The 21,525-nt window shown below is 42.7% G+C and overlaps 1 protein-coding gene across 2 annotated transcripts; it reads right to left on the minus strand.

Annotated features, from left to right (window-relative positions):
• Nucleotides 1–15,383: 15,383 nt before the first annotated feature.
• Nucleotides 15,384–21,495, minus strand: nkapd1 (NKAP domain containing 1). 2 transcript variants are annotated; one of them, XM_017713047.2, is made up of 6 exons: nucleotides 21,321–21,495; nucleotides 19,285–19,359; nucleotides 19,039–19,142; nucleotides 18,784–18,936; nucleotides 18,629–18,682; nucleotides 15,384–17,041 (listed from the first exon to the last, which is right to left on the minus strand). In XM_017713047.2, exons 2-6 carry the CDS (start codon nucleotides 19,351–19,353, stop codon nucleotides 16,639–16,641), a joined length of 783 nt encoding a protein of 260 aa, XP_017568536.1. In that variant the 5' UTR covers nucleotides 19,354–19,359; nucleotides 21,321–21,495; the 3' UTR covers nucleotides 15,384–16,638. The 2 variants fall into 2 exon arrangements, with proteins under 2 accessions (XP_017568536.1, XP_017568537.1); XM_017713048.2 differs by lacking the exon at nucleotides 21,321–21,495 and adding an exon at nucleotides 20,057–20,360.
• Nucleotides 21,496–21,525: the final 30 nt, after the last annotated feature.

The following is a 21,525-nucleotide window of genomic DNA, read 5'->3' on the forward strand; positions in this document are numbered from 1 at the left end:
CAGGACTGCAAAGTACACATATGTGGAAAATGGACCTGATACAATGGAATATGGGTTTAAAAACAAGGTAGGTTTACATTGCGGCACTGAGTAAAGGTGTGATTCATTATACTACTGTAGCATGGATTATAATCTCAATCAACATAATCTAAACACCTCCCTAATCACTCAGATTATACAGCCATGAGCAAACCTTGGGCCCCTCTTGTGAAATGGCATTATCCTACAATAACTCTACATTTCAATGCACAATTGCTCTGTATTTGCAGAACTGGGGGGGGGGGGGGCGTGGGGGATGCAGCAAAAATGTGAACTGTGCAAATGTTGTCATATTTTATATTTTATACACTACAATGTGCAGAACATTATCATATTTGAGTTTGTTCCCCTTGACCAGGGGTGTTCAATCTTTTGCACACGACTGTACGTTACTAGGACATCTTGACTTCTCCAGAAAATGTGTTTCATTAAGTGAGGGTTTGTAAGGAGACTAGAAGGGCACATGCTGAGCAGAGGAGGAGGGGGGTTGTCAGCTGTTAATAATCAAGGAGCTGGAGGCCACTGCGGATGACGTCAAGCATTCCTCTCTCCCTACACACTGCCTCTGATCTGGCCCTGCCGCCAGTGAACTGTACACTTCTCTTCACATGCCTCCCTCATACTTTCCGCCTGGAGCTTATTAATGTTAGCACAGGAGTCCTTTACGCTCGCCCTCTCCAAGCCCCAGGTGTGTCGAGGCCGCCGCCGCTCCCTCCTGTTTATATAACACCCAGCTAAGCTCTTTCATCTGCTCTCGTCTTCCTCTGCTGATCGGAAAGAAGCAGCACTCAGAGGAACTGCTCTGGTTGAAGGGGCTTAGGGTTCGCAGTCTACTTCCCATCCTGTGCTGTTCAGCATGGCCATGAAAGAGAGGAAGCACTGTGGCTGATGTTGATGACTAATCAGCCGTACAACCGATTTGGCCCAAGAGAGTGCAAAATATATCCTAAGTCACAAAAGGTTAGAGATGGAGGAAAGGCTGCACAGACAGACAGCCATGTTAGCAACTTTGACTGTTGAATGGCAGCCTGATTAATTCTGCACTCTTAAAAATAGAGATGGCAAAAAGGGTTCTTTGCACGATGCCTTAAAGAGTCACTTTTGGTTCCCTTGAGAACCATTCAGCAGATGGTATACTGTAAAGGGGAGCGAGGTGGTGGACGCATATACGGAGATAAGTGACTTTTATTATGGGCAAATCCAGGGTCATAGTCTAAACAGTCCAGGGTCACAGAGCCAACACGGATTGATCGGGGGACAGACATGACAGACACCAGAACCAAACAAGCAGAACAGTACAAACAACAGTACAAAGACTAATACAAAGACCAGCGACCAAACAGGGGAAAACACAGGCTTTAAATACATGAGGAACAGGCGGGAACACAGGTGGAAACAATCAGGGGTGGAGTTATGAAACAAGGGGGCTGGACTAAAAAAACAAAACGAACACTTGGGCTACACCAAAACGCAACACAAACACATGGACAAGACTGGGAAGACTGGGAGGGGCCAATCGTGACATATATATATATATATATATATATATATATATATATATATAAGGATCTTTAAACCTTGATTCTTCACACTTACAAATCTCTTTTTTAAACATAGTTATTCAGGGAACCAAACAAAACCGTTATTCTATGGCAAAAATGTATCAATGAACCATTTGTGGCACCTTGTTTAAGAGTGTAAGTGATAAAGAGAGGTTGGAAAACGGTCAAGTGAAAATGAATTATGGCTGTCTTTGGTACAAAAAGCCACAGAAAGGTCATAAGTGGACTTTAAAGGGGGAAATAAATACAATGTACCAAAACAGTTCTTTGGAGATGATGCAACAGAAGAATCACTTTTGTTTCCCTAAAGAACCTTTCAACTGACAATTCTTTTAAAAATGGGTACATTTGAGCGCAAAGAACCGTTTTGAAGTTCAAATAATGTAAAGGTTCTGGATCATTTAAAAGGTTTTTCCAAGAACTTCATATGTCCAAGCCAAGAACCATTTAGGAACCTGCACCAGTATCCCTGCAGCCACTGTGTAACATTACAGATGTGCAGATGTTCCTCAGTGTTCCAGCAGTGTATGCAGATTACTCCATAATGTCTGAGGCCTACTTCTGCTTCTGTGTGTGCCTTTTAATCATAATGAGAACATTTGTTCTCCAAATGAGTCTCTTTGTTGCTTTTTTTTTAAGTACATTGGCACTAAAAATATATGAGAGCCCTAAGGAGCAATTTTCTCCAATTTTGCAATGTAGTTTCCTCAGCACGGATGCCCATTAGTAACGGTCAAGGGAGATTTATTCTTTATATAAGAGTTCAGCGGCTGAATGGATCCTTGTAAACCTCCTGTTAATGCTTTTAAAGAGTAACATACTTGTGTAGCAGGTAGAGTACAGCTGTTCTTCAGCCAGCTCATAATTGAGTGAAAAATAGTTCCTGCTGCATAGCAGGGTCTCCTGGTTCACTGTGTTCTCAGCATTTTGCAACAACAAAAACATCAGCAGCCACTAGTGACTTACAGGTAGTCATTTTTGTAAGGATAGGCCCAGGATGCAGAATAATGACCAGTTTACATGACCTAGTGATTACGTGGAGCATCTCCAGACAGGACCTAAGTGCAGTGCAGGAAGCTAAATTGGGACTTTCTGTATTAAGTAACGTCGAAATAATTAAACACATTTTGCTTTAATATGTAATGTCATAGCATGATCTCACAATATAATAAAATAATATTATTCCGTAATATCATGTACAGGGCAGTGCAGTGGGAAGTCACAGGGTGGTCACAGGCACAGAAATAGTTTTTCCTTTCCACAGAGGTCAGACTGACAGTGGCCGCCACTCCTCGTACTTATGTCATGACAAACCGTGGAAATGGAAGTCAACCAGTTGTGTACAACTAAGAAGCCCAGGGTAAATGCTGACAGGCTGTTTTGTGATCTGACTGCTTGTGAATTCTCAGTACAGTCAATGATGATTAAACAGAAGACTGAAATAATCAACGTTGAACATGTAGATTTTACAGAGATTCAAAGGCCTGAATTGCTGTCTCATAGTAAAAATGTAAATGAATGACTGCCAAACGTAATGAGTGACCTACCTACAGCATCCACTGTCATTTAGAGGCCAAAGCTTAGAGATCATGTGTAAATGACCTGCTCATAAGCAGTCTTGACTCGTCCTGCCTGTTTCAGGTGTCTCACCACAAAGAACATACCGCTCGTTATCCAGACCTGTAATCATCTGTAAATTGATAATGTAAGATAACTGAATGTGCTGAGAACTGGTGACCAGGAAAGCCACTGAAGAACACTAAACTCATGTTCATGAGACCAGTTTGAGATGAATTTTGCTTTCTGACATGGCGCGTTATCATGTCAGAAGCAGCCATTAGAAGATGAGTAAGGGTTGCATATGACCAGCGACAATACTCAAATATGCTGTTTCATTCAAGTGATAATTGATTGGTAATAATTGCCCAACACCATTACACCACCTCCACCAGCCTGGACTGTTGCCACAAGATAGGCTGGGTTGATGGATTCATGCTGTCGGCTCCAAATTCTGACCCTACCGTCTGTGTGCCTGTGTGTAGAAATCAAGATTCAACAGGCCAGGCTACATTTACCAGTTCTGTTCTTAGCTGACAGTATAAATTTTATATAGGAGTGTTTCAGGCTGGGCTAATTTTGAGCAAGTTACAATACAAGACAGCCAATCAGGGAAGATTTATATATTAGATGTAAATGAAAAGCCACAAAAACAGCCTGTTTGATTCAAAGGAACAAAGGAAGGTTAGAAAATGGTCATATAAAACTGAATTATAAGTGGACCGCCTATAAATAGTACATATAAAATAAAAGAAATATGTGGAATATGGGCCTTTTAAGGCTGCGGTTTGACCTAATCTATTATACAAAAAGCCAAAGATTCATAAACACATGAGCACAAAAATATTCATCCACTCAAATATATATGATTGACCGAGCAAGTAAACATATAAAATGTCTTGTGGAAAAAGGAGTTAACCTCCCTATTAACAGCAATGTGAGAAACTGTGAGTCACCACTGTGAATGCATACAGAATAGTACATTATCCAACATCCTGAAGCAGCCACCCTTAACAGTCTATAAACAAGCCCATACTTCCAGTCTATGTTTGGTCTCCCAAGTGTGGGGAAAATGCCCGTAACCCAGATCACAGATGCATGAAGAGGAGTGCTTAAGGACCTCCTCAGTCAGCGGTCAGATGATGCATTGGCCTCCTTGTGTTTATACAGCTTCTGAAAATGGGCCACTCTGTTTGCTTGTGACACGAGACGATGCAAAGCCGGTAACTGAGCAGCTGTTGCAGCAGCCCAATTAGCCCCAGTCCTCACCCCGGCCTTCCCAATCAATGGTCGTGTCTTAAATCGACCCCTAGTTCTATACTTGAATTATTATCTATGGAACAAAAGAGAGCTACCTTACTGGGCCATAAAGCAGACTAGCGCTGTTTCTCAATGCCAAGAACACAAAGAACAGACTTTTTTCTGGGAAGAAAGCTCTTGCCAACGTACCTTGCAAGACTGAACTTGCAAGAATATGAAAACACAGGATGCATCTAGGAAAGTTTGAGATGTTATTGTGGGTCAAATAAAGCCTCATCCCAACTTGAAACAAACTTTTAAATGAAGTATTGTTTGTTCCAGCTTAGCAAATATTTGATCATTTATATTGCCCATTTTCATAAAGGTGCACCATGAAGTTCTAAAGAAGAATACATGACTCCTCCACCATCACGGCCAGCTCTAGACTGTAGGAGGCCTCTGGCAAGATCAAACTGGTAAAAGCATCTTATCTGAATATTTTGCAAGTGAGACACTGTGTGCCCTTTTTTATTAATAACTATAGAGTCCTACCTGGACGTGCAAAATAGCAAAAGTGGTTAAAATCCCCATCAATAGCTTCTATGATTTACTCTCATCGAAGTTTTCTCACTGCTTATATCCAGTTAATCGCATAAGCTGCAGTTGACATTTCTAACGCAATTATTAGACATTAGAATGACCATGCTTTCATAGCACCCATAGTTGGGGCATCTAATGCAAAACAGTCCAGAGAAATGTCAAGTAATATGACTGGTGTACCTGCATCACATGCATTTGTTCAAGCTTGCTTATTAGTAACATTTGCACTCTGGTCAGAGAGGGAGTGGGGCGGGACCTTAATCAGCTCACACAGGACAGTTTATTTTTGTAGGGCCCTTGGCTCATGGGGGCATGCTGCTGCCTACCTTTGTCTCAGGCATAGACCAGCCCTGTGTACAAAAAGAAGTTCGTTCCCATGAACCAGTGACCAGTGAACCAGTGATTGGTTTTATGACCAGGGACAACCCGTTTTAGAGCAATGATGTGGAGGCCCCAGTAATGAAGAGACCCAAGACAATCACCTATTTTGCATGTAGCTGGTATCAGCTCTGTCCAATACTGCACTGATGTAATATATTAAGATTTCATTGCATTCTCACTGACAAGTCCCCCATCTCATGCATCTTCAGCTTGAGTTAGACCAAGAACACATTTGGCTATTTTAACCATTTTGAGGTATTTGTGCTCTTCAGTAGTGGAGTTGAACTTGGTGGAGATGATGTGAATTGTGTCTAATAGAGGAAGAGAACACACAAGAACTGATACGGTAAAAAAAAAAAAAAAAATCACAAAATTGACTGGCTGTAACTGAAAATCCAGAAAACTCTTGATGTGTACAAGTACACAGTGGAGCGAAATTACGTTCCTCCAGGAGCATCACGGAGCAACAAGGAACAAAAAGGAAGCACAAAGCGTGAACGTGCAGACATAGTGTGCAAACAAAAAATTGAACTGTAAACAATAAATACGATAAATGAAACAGACGTTAGACACAGTAAACAGACAGGACAGTGCAGCACTCTGGACACAGCACTCATTCTGGACATGAGGTCGTGAGAATAAGGTGCAGAGATATTTAACATGCTGTGATCTGTGAGTCACGCAGTCAGATGACAGATGTAAACACAGCAGTTACTGAGGTAGAAAGACCAGAGTAAAACAGTGAAAACACAGTGTAGCAGCAATGATCCAGATAGTGCCAGTAGAGCATCAAAAGACTTGGCGGGGGGGTGGGGGGGGGGGGGGGGGGGGGGTTGGGTTAGCTCAGTCCTTATGAGTTTAAAAACCTGATTGCTTGAGGAATAAAGCTGTTGCAGAGTCTGGCAGTGATGGCACGGACGCTCCGGCAACTCTCTGCCAAATGCGTGGAAAATGACATAACAGCATCTAAAACCAACACAATTTGGATGTTAAAGTCGACATGAATGTAAAATCTGAATCCGTTTTCCTTCTGCACCGTGACTTATTTTCAAGTGAAACAGTATCAGGGAGGATCTCAGCTAGCTGAGCCAATATCGTCTTCCTCTGCCCGCTGGATGTAATCAAAACTCGAAAAATATTTATAGGACTACAGGAAAATAAGAATTTTGTCTTTTAAATGATAATAGTAAATGGTGCTTAACATGGCAAGTTAAGCATGAGCTGAGTAAATGTTTTGTTTGACTAGAGGTAACTTACGGGAGACACTGGATCAGCTGCGTCTCATCTTCATCCACTACATTTTAAGGTGTACTATGGGACGTAATCAGTTCATGCCCTACCCTAGGAAATGGCTGAATCACCAGCTAGTTTGTACCTACAAAACAAGGGGTGGATTTGAGACACACCTAATTCACTGCTGGCACCATTTAGAGGCAGCAGCAGCAGCAGCAGCAGGGACTGAGCTGGCACTCACTGACGTCAACACGACATCCCATAAGACTGGGCAGACGGAGGTGTCTGAAAAAAAAGTAGAAAGCGGGAGGGGGGCAAAGGGGGTGACGATTCAAATCCTCTTGAAAGCACTGAAAGCTCTTTTTTCCCCTCCTGGATCACGCACCTCTTCTTGCAGGGAAAGGTATTGTCGTCACACTATGCCTTCTGAGTATAATGGAGATGACAGAGGTGCAGGGTGCTGATGGGTGTTTTTTTTGTTGTTGTTGAGACTGTGTCCTGGATAACTTTGATTAGAACACAAGGAGTGTGTTTTCTTATGCAACCCCCCCCCCTCCCCCCAGCCCCCCCATTACCCGTTATGAAACAGCCTAACAGTGTCATGTCTGAGGCAAAGGTCAATGTCGTGCTGTTACAAAAGCCTGAATGTAATGACTGCTTAGTCTCATTTCTAACAATAGACAGAAACTGAAGCTTTCCTTTCTGTTTTTTTTTTCTTCTTTTGGACGCAACGCCAAAACACATCTTATTCAAAGATGCTTTGCTGCAGAGTTATTAAAAGCTACTTTTCTTTACTGTTGATATTTAATCATTTCTTCATCTTGAACAGCTGGTGATTCAGATCCCTTGAGAAATACCTTCTCTGCACACTTTTTATAGTCTGTTCATTGTCCTACATTCAGGGATGGATTACTGACTGGGTCAATGGGGCCAGTGCCCAGGGGTCTCAGACTGCAAACGGCCTTGGGGAGCCTCAGACCACAAAGCAGTACAATGACTCTGGACAATCCACTTTAGAAGACAGTTAACAACTTCCTGTTATTCCAGGTTCAGATACTTAAGCTACAGTCAGTCCTTGAGCATGTGCACATAAAAAACATGAAGAGTGATAGAAAGGCAAGAGGGAAAAAGAAATCCACATAAATATGTAGAAATAAAGCACTTATAAGAGTGAAAAAGCAATGTTGTTGCTACTGCTATCGTATTGGTGTTTACTGGAGTAATAATAGCTTTGTTTCCTCTGCTAAAAAACAATAGTCCATATGACTGACACCAAAAAAGTGACCGAAGGGGTCCACCTCAACTCGCCCTGATTGGTCCAAGAATTGTCTATGGTCTGAAATCTGAAAAGTTTTCCTGAAACAGGTTAGATGTGCAGTATAAGTTGCCATGGCTAGTGCAGGCTGCACCTAATAAGCAACATAAGCAGCTGCGTAGGGGCCCGTGGAGGCCCCCTAACAACATCGGGGTTATTACTGTATCATTATGTTGTCTAAGATGCTCGAGTGAAGGGAAAAGGAAACTGGTTAAAAAGCATCTGGAGCCAAAAAAAGGTGGAGAAGGAAAAGTTTTTAAAGATACATTTTTTTAAGGTAGATTTTGTTTTTTGTGGTGTTAATGGCACGTCATTTGTATTGGCTTGTAGTTGGACAGCAATAAATAGTGAAAGTCAAGTAAAAGTACAGCCAAAAAAAAGTTGTGTGTAACGAGGAGCGATGAGGTCGACGCATACGCTGAGAAAAGCGAGATTTATTAAGGGCAAATCCAGGGTCATAGTCAAGACAGTCCAGGGTCAAAGAGCCAACACGGAGAAAACAGGGTTCAGACATGACAGAACAGAATACAATCAACAAGACAGCGATTCAAACAAAGCCAACAAACAGAACGATACATCGAACAAAGACCGTCAAACACAAGAGGCAAACACAGGGCTTAGATACACAGGGATAACGAGGGTCAGGCGAAAACAATCAGGGGCAGAGTTACAAAACAAGGGGCAGGACTACAGATACCAAAACAAACGCACATGGACTAAACCAAAACACGAACACATGGACAGGACTGGGAGGGGCCAATCATGACAATGTGCGAATGATTTCAACCCTACGTTTAATTGAAACTAGAGAATAGTACAAAGACAACATTTCAAATGTTGAAACTGAGAATCCAAAACAATATATGGAAGAAGAAATACTGACGCAGTGGCGTCAGCAGGCAGAGCGCTTTTATTCTTTGTCCCAATTATATATTGTTATAATTATAGATTGTTATAATTATAACAAAACAAACAAAAGAACGCTAGGCTGTGAGTGGAAAGTTCTTTACTACTCCAGGCTTCAAAGTTGTTTCTGTCTCTGGAGTTCCAAGTTTAGCTTGTGTCCCTGCCCACATGTTCCTGTCTCCCAGGTCTCTCCCTCTCTCTACTGGGGAAAGAAGCTCATATTAGTAGGGAAAAGGGAAATAAGCCGTATCCACACTCTGGCCCAGCCTCTTGACTGCAGACAGCTTTTGACCACGCCCCTGCTGCCATAAACACGTTTCAAAAAAGTTGGGACGGGGGCATGTTTACCACTGTGTTTCATCACCTCTTCTCTTAACAACCCTTTGTAAGCGCTTGGGAACGGAGGGGACCAAGCGCTGTAGTTTTGAAAGTAAAATGTTTCCCCATTCTACCCTAATATTGGATTTTAGCCCATCAGTTTCTACTTTTTCCTATTTTTTTCTTATTTCATAATGAACCAAATGTTTTCAGTGGGTGACAGGTCTGGACTGCAAGCAGGCCAGTTTAGCACCTTTTAGTATGGAGCCATCTTGCTGTGAAGATGTGAGATGTGGTCTGGATGGCAGCATATGCTGCTCCAAAATCTGTATGTATCATTCAGAATTAATGGTGCCTTCCCAGATGTGCAAGTCACCCAGGCCATGTGCGCTAATGCACCCCATACCATCACAGATCCTGGCTTGTGAGCTGTGCACTAATTACAAGTCAGATTTTCCCTCTCTTCTTTTTAGCCCAGAGGACATGGTGTCCATGATTTTCAGAAAGAATTCCATGAGTCGCCTCACATCAGGAAGGGCCTGGGGTTTTATCCTGGGTTTTATCCTGTGACTCCGGTTTCCTCCAACAGGCCAATAGGACATGCTAAATTGCCCCTGGGTGTGAATGTATGTGTGCCTTCCTACCTTTCACTGAATGACCTCTGGGATAGGCTCCAGCTCCCCCCACAACACAGAAGGATAAGCGGTTTAGAAATTGTCTGTGTGATTTGTCAGACCACAGGACACTTTTCCTCTTCACCTCAGTCCATCCTAAATAAGCTCAGGCCCAAAGAAGGTGGCAGTGTTTCTGGATCCTGTATATATGGTTTCCACTTTGCATGGTACATTTCCACCACCAATCACGCTTGTTTTTAATGCAGTGTCATTTGATGTGTTGTCTTTGTACTATTTTTAATGATTTATAGGGTTTGATTTGCACATCATCATAATACACAATCAGCCAGTTATAAAAGTATATATGTAGACAGCTTGAGGTAGTCAGTGACATTAGTTAGTCTCTGCTTTTACAGTACATCAGGTAGCAAGATGGGGGCCCCCAAAAAATTCTGCTTCAAACCACCAAGACCAAGACGAGACAAAAGACCAGAGCTGAACCTGGTCATGGGCATGCTTCCCTGTAAATGCGACTCACAGTCAGGGTTGGATCAAATTCAATTCAAAATCAGCTGGTAAATAATAAACCCTGTTCTGCGAGATGGACCCCCCAGGCATCACTTTGGTGGTTAATAGACAAAAAGTGATCCGGCCTATTTGAGGTGAATAGGCGAGTGCACTGCTTCAGCCTTGAGAGACTCTTCACACACAGACCTGCCCATAACAGAAACTGAGGATTCTATTCCGGTGATCTGTGATCAGGCATTGCAAAAGATAAAATAAGCAAGAAACGATGTTTGTCTGAGTCTTAGTGAGGTCTCTGCTCTGCGGCTGGACCAAAACCCATTCTGAAGAGTTATTGAAAGATTACCGCCCAGTGCTGTGGGTAGTACTTATTTGAGACCAATCAAGTTACCTTGCACATTACTATCTCTCTCATAAGAAAGGTCTGTTCTAGGTGCACAAGTTATAAACAAATGATCTAATCCACTACCAAGGTAACCAATATAAATAAAACTAGGGCTGTCAATTAATTTTATTAAAATAATCATATTAATAATGATAATAATTCATCAAAATGTACCTTCACGATAAACTGACAGTGGTCAATTAGCAGACTGCACAACTCTTTTTTATTTCGTGTATCTCCCACTAGGATCTTCCACTAATATGTTCTGGAGTCTTTCAAAAGGCCTTGCATGGTTTTTTATTGTTTTGCATTCTTGAAAATCTCAATATACTCAATTAAAAGGCAAAACAAGTGCCTGATTACTATATTGCTAACAGACCGTCCTTAATAAAGACAAAGGCTGACCGAGTCACAGTCCACCAGTGTACGATGAAGGGAACTGCTAAGAAGTGTCACGCTTCATGACCTGCTGCTAGGATGATTAATGCTTCCTCTAGGTGGCAAACCATCTTATTACTCAGCATATGATGTCCAAACACCCTCTAACAACTGACCCTCTGCAAGCTCTGCACCAGAACAAGTCTGGATAAGGCTCAGGCACTGGAAGGAAGAAGGACGAAAATCTGAAGACTCTCCTGCTCAGCCTCATTCCTCATCATGCATAATTCAGTTACAACATCTCAGATGTAATTAATAGTCTGCAAGATGCTCTGGGTGCAATTAGGCTGGATACCGTTCGTTTCTAATGTGGAACAGCCTTCATGAATGTAGACCTACACTCTTAAAACCGACGGGCAAGAAAAAGTTTTGAAGCGATGCCATAAAACCACTTTGGTTCTCTAAAGAACCTTTCAGTGGGCGGTTCTTTAAAAAACAAAAAACGTGATACATCACATGTTTACTCACCGACAACCATTACATTATGCCATGTTTCCTCAAATCTCGTCATGGAGAGCCATTTGCACTATTTGGTGATTTCCCTTCTCAAACACACTCACTAAACCTGGCATCTAGGAGATGAGTTAAATCAGGCCTGTTTGGGTAGGGAAAACCCTCTAGGACCAGTTTTGAGGAACCCTGCGTTATACAGAGGGTCTTTACACTTAAAAAGGTCCCTCACAATCAGACACCCTGTTTACAAAAAATGTTTATAGGGGAAAAAAGGGGTTCTTCCATGGCATCACTCTACGAAACCTTTTGGCACCTTTATGTTCAGATGTCAAGCACCTCGTAGACCTGGCTTCTAACTAACTGACTGGCTAACTATTTAACTAACCGACTAACCCACTAACTAAATAACTGAGTGGCTAGGTAATTAATTACTTGACTGTACAACCAACCAATAAACCAATTACCTGTCTGACTGACTGACCTACCCACTTTTAGCAGGATGACAGCTCTCCACAAGGGGGCAGTCAAATAGCTTCTGATGCTTTCCATCCACGTTTTTATGTAAATTCTGGGGGGAAAATGCATAAAAAATTTGGATGGAAAAGTCAGAAATTTGGGTGGCACGGTGGTGTGGTGGGTAGCGCTGTCACCTCACAGTGAGGAGGGCCTGGGTTCGATTCCCCAGCTGGGCGACCAGGGTCCTCTCTGTATGGAGTCTGCATGTTCTCCGTGTCTGTGTGGGTTTCCTCTGGGTTTTCTGGTTTCCTCCCACAGTCCAAAGACATGCAGTCAGGCCAGTTGGACGTGCTAAATTACCCCTGTGTGTGAGTGACCGTCTATGTCTGTTTGTCTGCCCTGCGATGGACTGGTGACCTGTCCAGGATGTATCTTGCCTTCTGCCTGATGCCTGCTGGGATGGGCTCCAGCAGCCCCCCCGCAACCATGAGGGAGAAGCAGCTTAGAAAATGGATGGACGGAAGTCAGAAATTTGGAAAAATGGCTAAATATTTGAAAGTTTTTGTGTGTAGAGTTGGAATTTGACTTATCGATAAAGGACAAATGCGAAAAAATCGTGCTTGAAACAAATTTTTCAAATAACTGTTGGTATATCGGAAACAAAGGTCATGTGTTTGGCACTACATCCCTCAAGAACTGTTTGCTGCAGCATTGCTCACAGGGGCTTGGTGGGCTTGGTGAAGTGGGGCAGCAACTTCAGCCCTCATTAATTGACCAATGCCCACTTCGCTTGCTCCGCCCACCATTGCTAAACTAAACTCTTAGGGCTTCAGCAGGAGTAATGCAGGTTCAAATCCCTCCATACACAGAGTGAGACTCGTCTTGTGCTATATGGCACAAGCATGTGACGCCATCTTCAGGAACATGTACAAAACAGTAGCTGATGGATTATTTCTCATTTTCATTCACCGACTTTTGGAAATTATCTTAAAAATTGCTAAATGTATGAATGGAAACTCTAACTGCATGTCCTGTTTAATAAGGTTTTTAACACAGTACATCCAAATAAAGCCATAAATCAGTGGTTCACAATGCACATCAGAGAGAAACACCTGATTGAACTTAACACAGGGTCCTGGATTTCCTCAGTTAGTCAGGATAGGTCATAACATCTCCAGCACCATCATACTGAGCTCACCCTCAGGGCTGTGTGCTTAGTCTGCTGCTGTTTACTCTACTGACTCATGACTACACTGCAAACTACAGCTCAAACGACATCATCAGGTTTGCTGATGACACGACTGTGGTGGGTCTGATCAGCAAGAATGATGAGTCAGCGTACAGAGAGGAGGTGCAGCGGCTAACAGACTGGTGCAGAACCAACAACCTGCCTCTGAATGTGGACAAAACTAAGGAGATGGCTGTTGACTTCCAAAGAGTGCGAGGTGACCACCTCTCACTGAATATCACTGGCTCTGCTGTGGAAAGTTCCTCGGTGTGTCCACACTGCGGAGAACCTCACCTAGTCCCTCAACACCAACTCCATAGCCAAGAGAGCCCAGCAGCATATCTACTTCCTGCGGAGACTGAAGAAGACTCATCTCCAACCTCCCATTCTCACCATGTTCTACAGGGGGACTGTGGAGAGCATCCTGAGCAGCTGCATCGTCTTCTGGTTTGGGAATTGCATTGCCTCCGACCGCAAGACTGAACAGCGTATAGTGAGGACAGCTGAGAAGATCAATGGGGTCTCTCTCCCCTCCATCATGGACATGCCACCAGCATTGTGGACGACCCCTCACACTGACTTTTTTTCACTGATGCAATCTGGCAGAAGGTACCGGAGCATCCGTGCCATCACTGCCTGACTCTGCAACAGCTTTGCTCCTCAAGCGATCAGGATTTTAAAAAGATCTGAAAGCCCCCCCCTCACACACACACACACACACACACACACCTCTTTTGATGCTCTACTTGCACTACCTGGATCATTGCTGCTACACTGTGTTTACACTGTTTACTCTGGTCTTTCTACCTCAGTAACTGCTGTGTTTACGTCTGTCATCTGACTGCGTGACTCTCATATCACAGCATGTTAAATATCTCCACACCTTATTCTCACGACCTCATGTCCAGAATGAGTGCTGTGTCGGAGCTGCACTGTCCTGTTTACTGTGTCTAATGTCTGTTTATTGCATTTACTGTATTGTTTCTAGTTTAATTTTTTGTTTGCACACTATATCTGCACGTTTGCGCTTTGTACTTTTGTTCCCTGTTGCACCGTAATGCTCCTGGAGGAACATGCACATTTAATGTTTTCCTGCTCTAGCGTGCTCAGTTCAATTCAGGAAGGGCTGACTAATTAACTAATAAGTTGGGTCATTAAGGTGTGTTTGAAGAGGGAAAACATACAAGGTAGATGTGTTCCAGTGACCAACACAGACTGGAAAGTGCCACCTTAAACAAATTCTGCTTCAGTTAACTGCCATCTGTGCCCATTGCCTTATTTTTGCTGGATTCACACAGAATGTACCGGGTCATTCAAACAGACCCAAAACCCCACAGTCACGAACAGATGAGGCTGAATCTTGCCTTACCAAAACAAGGCCCATCTGCCCGTACAGCATGTTCCACAGAGCAACGTGCTAATGACTGTGTGTTTTACTGAAAAGACAGAACAAGACAATCAGCACCAATAAAAGCTGGCTACATTTAATTTGATTCGATTATGGAACTTGACAGCTCAGAGTGTTTGATAATCTGCCTCGTTTTGCGTCGCTGTGCCAGGCAGTTAAGGCAGTCCAGTGTTCATTACCATAGAGACACAATGTTCTCTACTGTGGGCACCCCATGTTTACAAGTAAAGGTGGCAGCCAGTGATCCAGATAATGAGTTGTCACAGCACAAAGCTACAGTACACACAGTGCCCTCTACGTGTACCCTGTGAACGTTAGATACACACGAATGGGTAAAGCTCCAGTGAATGGTGGATTCTGTTCAACCCAGAGGGCGACAAGAGGGAAATAAATCGCACACGTCTCTCCCTAAAAGAGGCTATTAAATGGTTAGGATATGAACAGTCATTGAAAGTGGACTGAGGTTGATGTCTAAAGCTGCCAACTCGTTTACAGTGGTGGCGATAGGAACCAGACGTCTGAAGCGCTTAACACATCTAAAAGATTTCAGGACAGCTTTTGGCCTAAAACGCATTTTTAAAATCCATTCATGGTGGAGAGGTACGTGCAGTACTTCTCTCTTAGTTAAACACTTGTTAACAGTCTGGTCTGTTTAGTCTGTAACACGGTGATGTTACAAAGTCCTTGTGTGTGAAACACACTTGGCAAAATATACTGGCTCAGATATTTAAAAACATTTACCATTTTATTATGATCAACACTGTATATTAAAACCCAGAGAACACGTAGACTTAACAGCCCTTTTGGCGAGTAAATCAATTTTACATTGTAGGCAACAAAACCCCTTGGTTCCCTTCAGCACCACTACAAAGAAATCTGAGTCAGTAAGTTTCTCTACTAAAGGTATTTAAGATCAAACCACTCTGAATGACATTGTTTACGTCTGGTCTTACACGATATTTTCCTTTTTTCAAAAAGCAGACATATAAAACGAAAAAGCTAGTCGCTGTTGTCGGGAGAAAACCTTGTATCTCCAAAATTGTAACTTTACAAGAGAAAGAAAAAACCTACTGTATATTTAATGGATGTCAATGGAACCAGACATCCTTCCAAGTCATTTTGGGCCGTTTCTTTTGCTCCGTTCATCATGAAATTTACACACAATGTAAAGAACAACAGGTCCTTTGAAATGATGTCAAAAACTGAAAAACGACAAAAATGGAGATACGAGGTTTTCTGCCGACAGCACCGGAATTCTTCCAACGCCTTGCGTAAATACTGTGCTCTGAAAAGGTTTCATTTTCTTTAAAATGATCTCAGACTTATTCTGAATTTGGAATGAGTGACAAAACATGGTCACAATTAAAGCAACTGGAGAAATGCATGAAGCATGCGAGTTCACAAGAAAACCAGTGACTGAACCACTGAAGGCGTGGAATGTGCACCTTTAAGGTATTTACGTATTTAAGTATATTCGCAAGGAACTGTAACTGCTGCTGCCCACCACGACGAAAGAGAGATTAATACCATTTCTCCCATTTTTCTCTGGTGTTAGCTCTGCTGATACACAGAGGGCTTGAGAGCTCAATTTTATGGGGAACATGTGCAACAGCACAACAGCGCCACCTCCTGGGCTTTTCCTTATGAGTACTTTCAGCTCAATGCTTGACAAACTAAAAGGCCTGACAGCTCAGTTTCATCAAATGACAGATGTGGGGTTTGGCATTTCTTCCACATGAGAGAAAAATACCCGAGTCTCGGTTATAAAACATAAGAAATTTTCATTCGAATGTATACAATCACTCAATCATTCATAACAACATGGCAGGATTCTTAAAATGATATAAAAAAACATACGTTTCAGTTGAGTGAGGTATCGAGATCAGGGCGATGACTCCACGCTAACAGTTTGCCAAATCTAAAAATAATGTGTGTGTTTTTAGATAAATAGTTCTGATCAAAGCCCGTATAAAAAACACGTTCAGTCCTCAGAGCTCTCCTCCGATTTCTCTTCATTTGCTTTCCAGTTTTTCCTCTTTTTCTTTTCAGGCTCTGTCTGAGTGTCTGCAGTTCTGTGTCTTTTCCTGCGTGTGACGTCTCTATGCCTGTCCGATTCGCTATCCCCCGTGCTGCTGTCCTCCTCTCTCGCTTTGCCTTTGTGTCCCTTCTTTCTACTGTGTTTACTTTTGCCACTTTTCCTCTTTTGCTTCCTCTTGATACTGTCCGTTGCGCTGCTGTCGCACTCCGAGTCTGACCCCGCGGTCCTCTGCCTCTTTTTCTTTTTCTTCTTCTTCTTCTTCGAGGATTTCTTGGAGTTCTTCCGTCTGTCAGCTGACATGCTGTCCTTGCCATTTTTTCGCCTGCTTTTAGTGCCATCAGTCTCTCTGTATTAAAAAAAAAAAAAAAAAAAAAATCAATCAAATCAAGTTTGAAATATTTACATCTCGCTAAGTAAATTAGAATATTAATTTCTTGTTGGGGAGGGTGCATCAGAGATCTTCACATCTATACCTTGAATCCAGGTTCTAGTCCTGAATTTGGTAACTACTGCTAGTTAAATGAACTGCTGATGGAAATCAGGGCTGCCCAGTCCTGGTGCTGGATGGCCAGTGTCCAACAGAGTTTGGTGATTTACCTGCTTAAACACAACTGATTTAACTCCGCTGTTAACTGCCAACCTTAGTGGATGTGTTTGAGTAGGATGCGTCTAACTGTGAGGGTCACTGGCCCTCCAGGACCAGACATGTGCACCCTGATGTAACTAATAGGACACCTACTGGAAGAGCAAAACCCAGGACTGGAAACTGGATTCAAGCTCCAGATTTAAAGAGCTCTGGGCGACATACTATGAACAAAAGTGAGTGTAAACTATGAAGGAGCATTTACACAAATGGGTGAATTAAATACATAAATGACATACTAAACTTTCATACTAAAAAATACTTGATAATGTATAAGTAATTGGTAATGAAAGCACATACAAAGAAATCCGTTATTTTGTAGCTGCACTTGGGCTGTCTGTAATTTTTTTGTTTCATCGTTTCAAAAACTGCGGCTGCAGATGGCGTTGTTGCGCTTGTCTGGACTTTCTTTTCTTCTGTTTGGCAGTATTCTGTGTATAGATTGGGATGTTGTGTTTTAAAGTGGTGTCAAATATGTAGCAGACAAGTTCTTGAGCGCGGTGCTCTCGTGATACCCAGGATTAACCGTGAATGTCTAATATTCTTCTTAGAAACCGTGAGGTGGACCCACATGTATTGTGGTGTGTATATTGTGGTATATTGTGTATGTACTGTGGTTTGTATGGCCATTTGGGGATCATGCAGTAGATCAGGAGACTGTAAGCACAGCTTCTGTTTCAGATACTGCACTTCACACCACTGAACCACACTGGCCAACAAACGTCAATGCACAGTACAAAGAAAAACGCACTGATCTTAAAGTGATGCAAACCGAGAAAGCGCTTCGATCAGCAAATGACAGAAAATCACTGACAGAAGCTGATAGGACTAGGTGGCAATATTTCAACTGCACTTCTTAAATATGTTGGTTTATAGTATAAACACCAATCAGGCATAACACAATGACCACCACCTTGTTTCTATGCTCATTGTCCATTTAATCAGCTCCACTTACTGTATAGCTGGTCTTTGTAGTTCTACAGTTACAGACTGTAGTCCATCTGTTTCTCTGATACTTAGGTACCCTGTTCTTCAGCAGTCAGGACCCCCACAGAGCAGGTACTATTTGGGTGGTGGATCATTCTCAGCACTGCAGTGACACTGGCATGGTGGCGATGTGTTAGTGTGTGCTGTGCTGGTACGAGTGGATCAGACACAGCAGTGCTGCTGGAGTTTTTTTTTTTTTAAACCAATTTTCTCATTTTAAGGTCCACATAAGGACCCTAATAAAAGATTCAAAACACAAAAGGAAGCTTCACACATAACGATGTTGAGATGAGTGAACTTTACCCATCTGACTGAAACTCCTCTGGATAAAGCTCCTTAAATCCGCTGTGACCCCATCTGAGCGGGAGAAAAACAACAATATTTATGCCAATTATGGTGAAACACTTCAAATTATTGTGATTTTATTAATAATAATAACATTAAGCATGAGCGCTCACCTGTCTGGATCACCGGCCTCGAATTCATAGAGTTTTCGTGTCCAGTACCGAGCCTCCCGCTCATCTTTCTCAGACAGACATTTCCGTTCACCGAGCCTGTCTCGCGCAGATCCCTCTGAGTCATCCAAGTATCTGTCGCAGTGCATGTTGCTCCTGTGAAAACGGAGCATGTGGTCATCGTGAGAACTGGACATCACACATCAGCAGACATTAACAGTAACAGGTGCTATGGCGAGAAACAGGGTGGGCTTGTACCTCGCCAAATGACCGCTTGTCATCCATCTGTGCTTCGAAGCTTGAGCAGACGAGGTTTGGAGCTCCATGTCTCGAAGCTTCCACATCTCGGACTCTTCCTGAATCTTTATGGATTTAATAGCCAACACTGAAACTATTTTCCTACCATTTCAACACTGAAACTATAGTCACATCATTTCAAGATTAAATCTATTATTATCAGTAACAGAAACACGATCACACAAAAGAAAAGAAACGTGGACAAACCTTGTTGTGGGCATCTGTGTGCCTGATGACATTTCGGAGCAATACTTTCCCCATGGGAACTCTCGACATGATGACCTAAAAACACAGCAAATAACCACAAATTACAGTAAGACTTGCCACAAGGTGAATATATAATAAATACAGAACAAAATCCTCGAGATTTTGCTTCATTTCTGATTTAGATCTATTCAATTTTATTGTATAAATTAAAAAAATGCAAAGAAACTGCCTAAACCTCTGTAATGATCATTTCATTAAACTTTTTCCCCCAAACGTTCAGCAAGGCTGATCACTGAGACATAAACAAAGTCATTCAGAGAGGTTTAGTGTGAAATTGTTCATGGTAGAGATGGTGTAAGACAGTGGTTGTAAGACGAATCTGGGTTGTGGTGTTTATATAGTCATTGTTTGTGCTGCTACAAATGACCAGTGAACCTATACACTTCTTCTGAATTTTTAAAAATAGGGGTAAATCTTAAAACATAAGTTTTCTATGGGGATTATGTTGCATTACAAGGTCCTACGTGTGTATCAGGAATTGGCTTTTAAAAATATGTTTTAGGCCAAAATCTCTCAAAACTGGCAAAAACAGTGTCTCAGGCATCAGGCAATATAATTTGACGTAATACCTTCCTGTGAGGTTGTTTTTCATTTTTAATGACAATAACCAGGAATTTATCAAAATTTCAGTGTAATTCAATCACTGAAATATAAACATAGCAGAGTCATTCAGAGTGGCGTGATTTCATTGATTCGTTTTAGAGAAACTTACCAACTCCGATTACTTTACAGCAGTGGTGAGGGGAACCAGGACGCAGAATAAAATAAGACTTAAAATCAGATTTATACAGTCCCCCTCTTACACCCCCGACTGTAGTCACACAGCCCAGCCACGTTTAGCATCTAAAGTCGGCTCGTAGTTTTGTAGATGCGTTACAGGGTTAATGTAATAGAAATCCGTTCCCTAGAAGACTTTCAGCAACATTAAAAACACCCAGAACAAACAGCGAACCTACACGTCCTCTAATTATTCTATATGCGACAGAAGATATGCGCTACAAAAAAGCCTCATCTCTAAACTGTTATGTGACGACTTTGGATGAGGTAAACGTAGAGACATTAAACTTGTCAGACGTCTGGTTCCCATCACCTCCAGTGTGAACAATTCTGACTCGGTCTCCTGAGCAAGTTTCTCTAGAGCGGAGCGTTTCACACCAAACCGCTCTGAACGAACTTTGTTCACATCTCAACCATTTAATTATCCACAAATTTTGAAAAATCCGGGGAGTTCTCATTTATCTTCTTCGGACGTCTCGCTCCTTTCATCACAGAGAGGACTCGTTAAGTCTTTTTTGAGGGGAGCACTTAGAATTAGAATTAACAACCATTCATCTCTGCGTTTGCACGCTGTGAAATTAGACCTCTGCATTTAATCCCTCCATAAATGCACGCTAGTGAACACACACACTAGGGGGCAGTGTGCACACTTGCCCGGAGCGGTGGGCAGCCCTATCCACGGCGCCCGGGGAGCAATTGGGGGTTGGGTGTCTTGCTCAAGGGCAATTCAGTCACGGACTGTCAGCCAGCCAAGGGGATCAAACCGGTCACAGGGCTGGCTCCCTAACCTCCAGCCCACGACTGCCCCTTCACGTTAAATCCTAAATGCCTCAAACATTTAACTCCGTTATTAGGAGCACGTCTAAAGCAGGAGCACGTCCGTTTAACGTCCACGAAAAAAACACCGTCAGTGTAAATCTCTCAAACTGCGAGCTTATGGAAGATGACCAAGTTAACCGCTACAGCGAGGACAGTTTGCAGCGCCGTCCAAGGAAGAAAGTCCAGAAAACTGACCGTGCTAGCTAGCCTAGCCTAGCCTAGCCCGTCTACCTAACGTTAACGACAACTGCCTCTCATGCTAACGAGCTACTTGGCTAAATTAACTCACACCCACAGCGGAACTCTGACATTCAGCGACGCGCATATTGTTGTATATCTACGGCAGCACGTTTCCCGAACGGACACCAAGCTCAACTTGCCTTTTATTCCCTATAAAACCTGCCGGGAAACTGAACGCGGCGTCTCCTCAGCACAACAAGCTCGGAGCGACTCCGCTGCATCTTCCGCTCCTCCTCCTCCTCCTCCCGGCGGGGTAGACACGCTACTGCCGCCTGCTGGCGGGTTCAGTGACGGACGGACACCACAGAGCCGCAGACTGACCTTCAGCTAACTCTCTCTGGTCTG

Source organism: Pygocentrus nattereri, chromosome 17 (assembly GCF_015220715.1).
Source record: "Pygocentrus nattereri isolate fPygNat1 chromosome 17, fPygNat1.pri, whole genome shotgun sequence".
NCBI lineage: Eukaryota > Metazoa > Chordata > Actinopteri > Characiformes > Serrasalmidae > Pygocentrus > Pygocentrus nattereri.

Coding starts and splice junctions, on each gene's coding strand:
- nkapd1 (XM_017713047.2), bottom strand. CDS start 19,353: ATGTCGAGAGTTCCCATGGGGAAAGTATTGCTCCGAAATGTCATCAGG. Junction 19,143..19,284: donor ACACAGATGCCCACAACAAG/GTTTGTCCACGT, acceptor AAATCCATAAAG/ATTCAGGAAGAGTCCGAGAT. Junction 17,042..18,628: donor GAGGAGTTTCAGTCAGATGG/GTAAAGTTCACT, acceptor TTTTTAATACAG/AGAGACTGATGGCACTAAAA.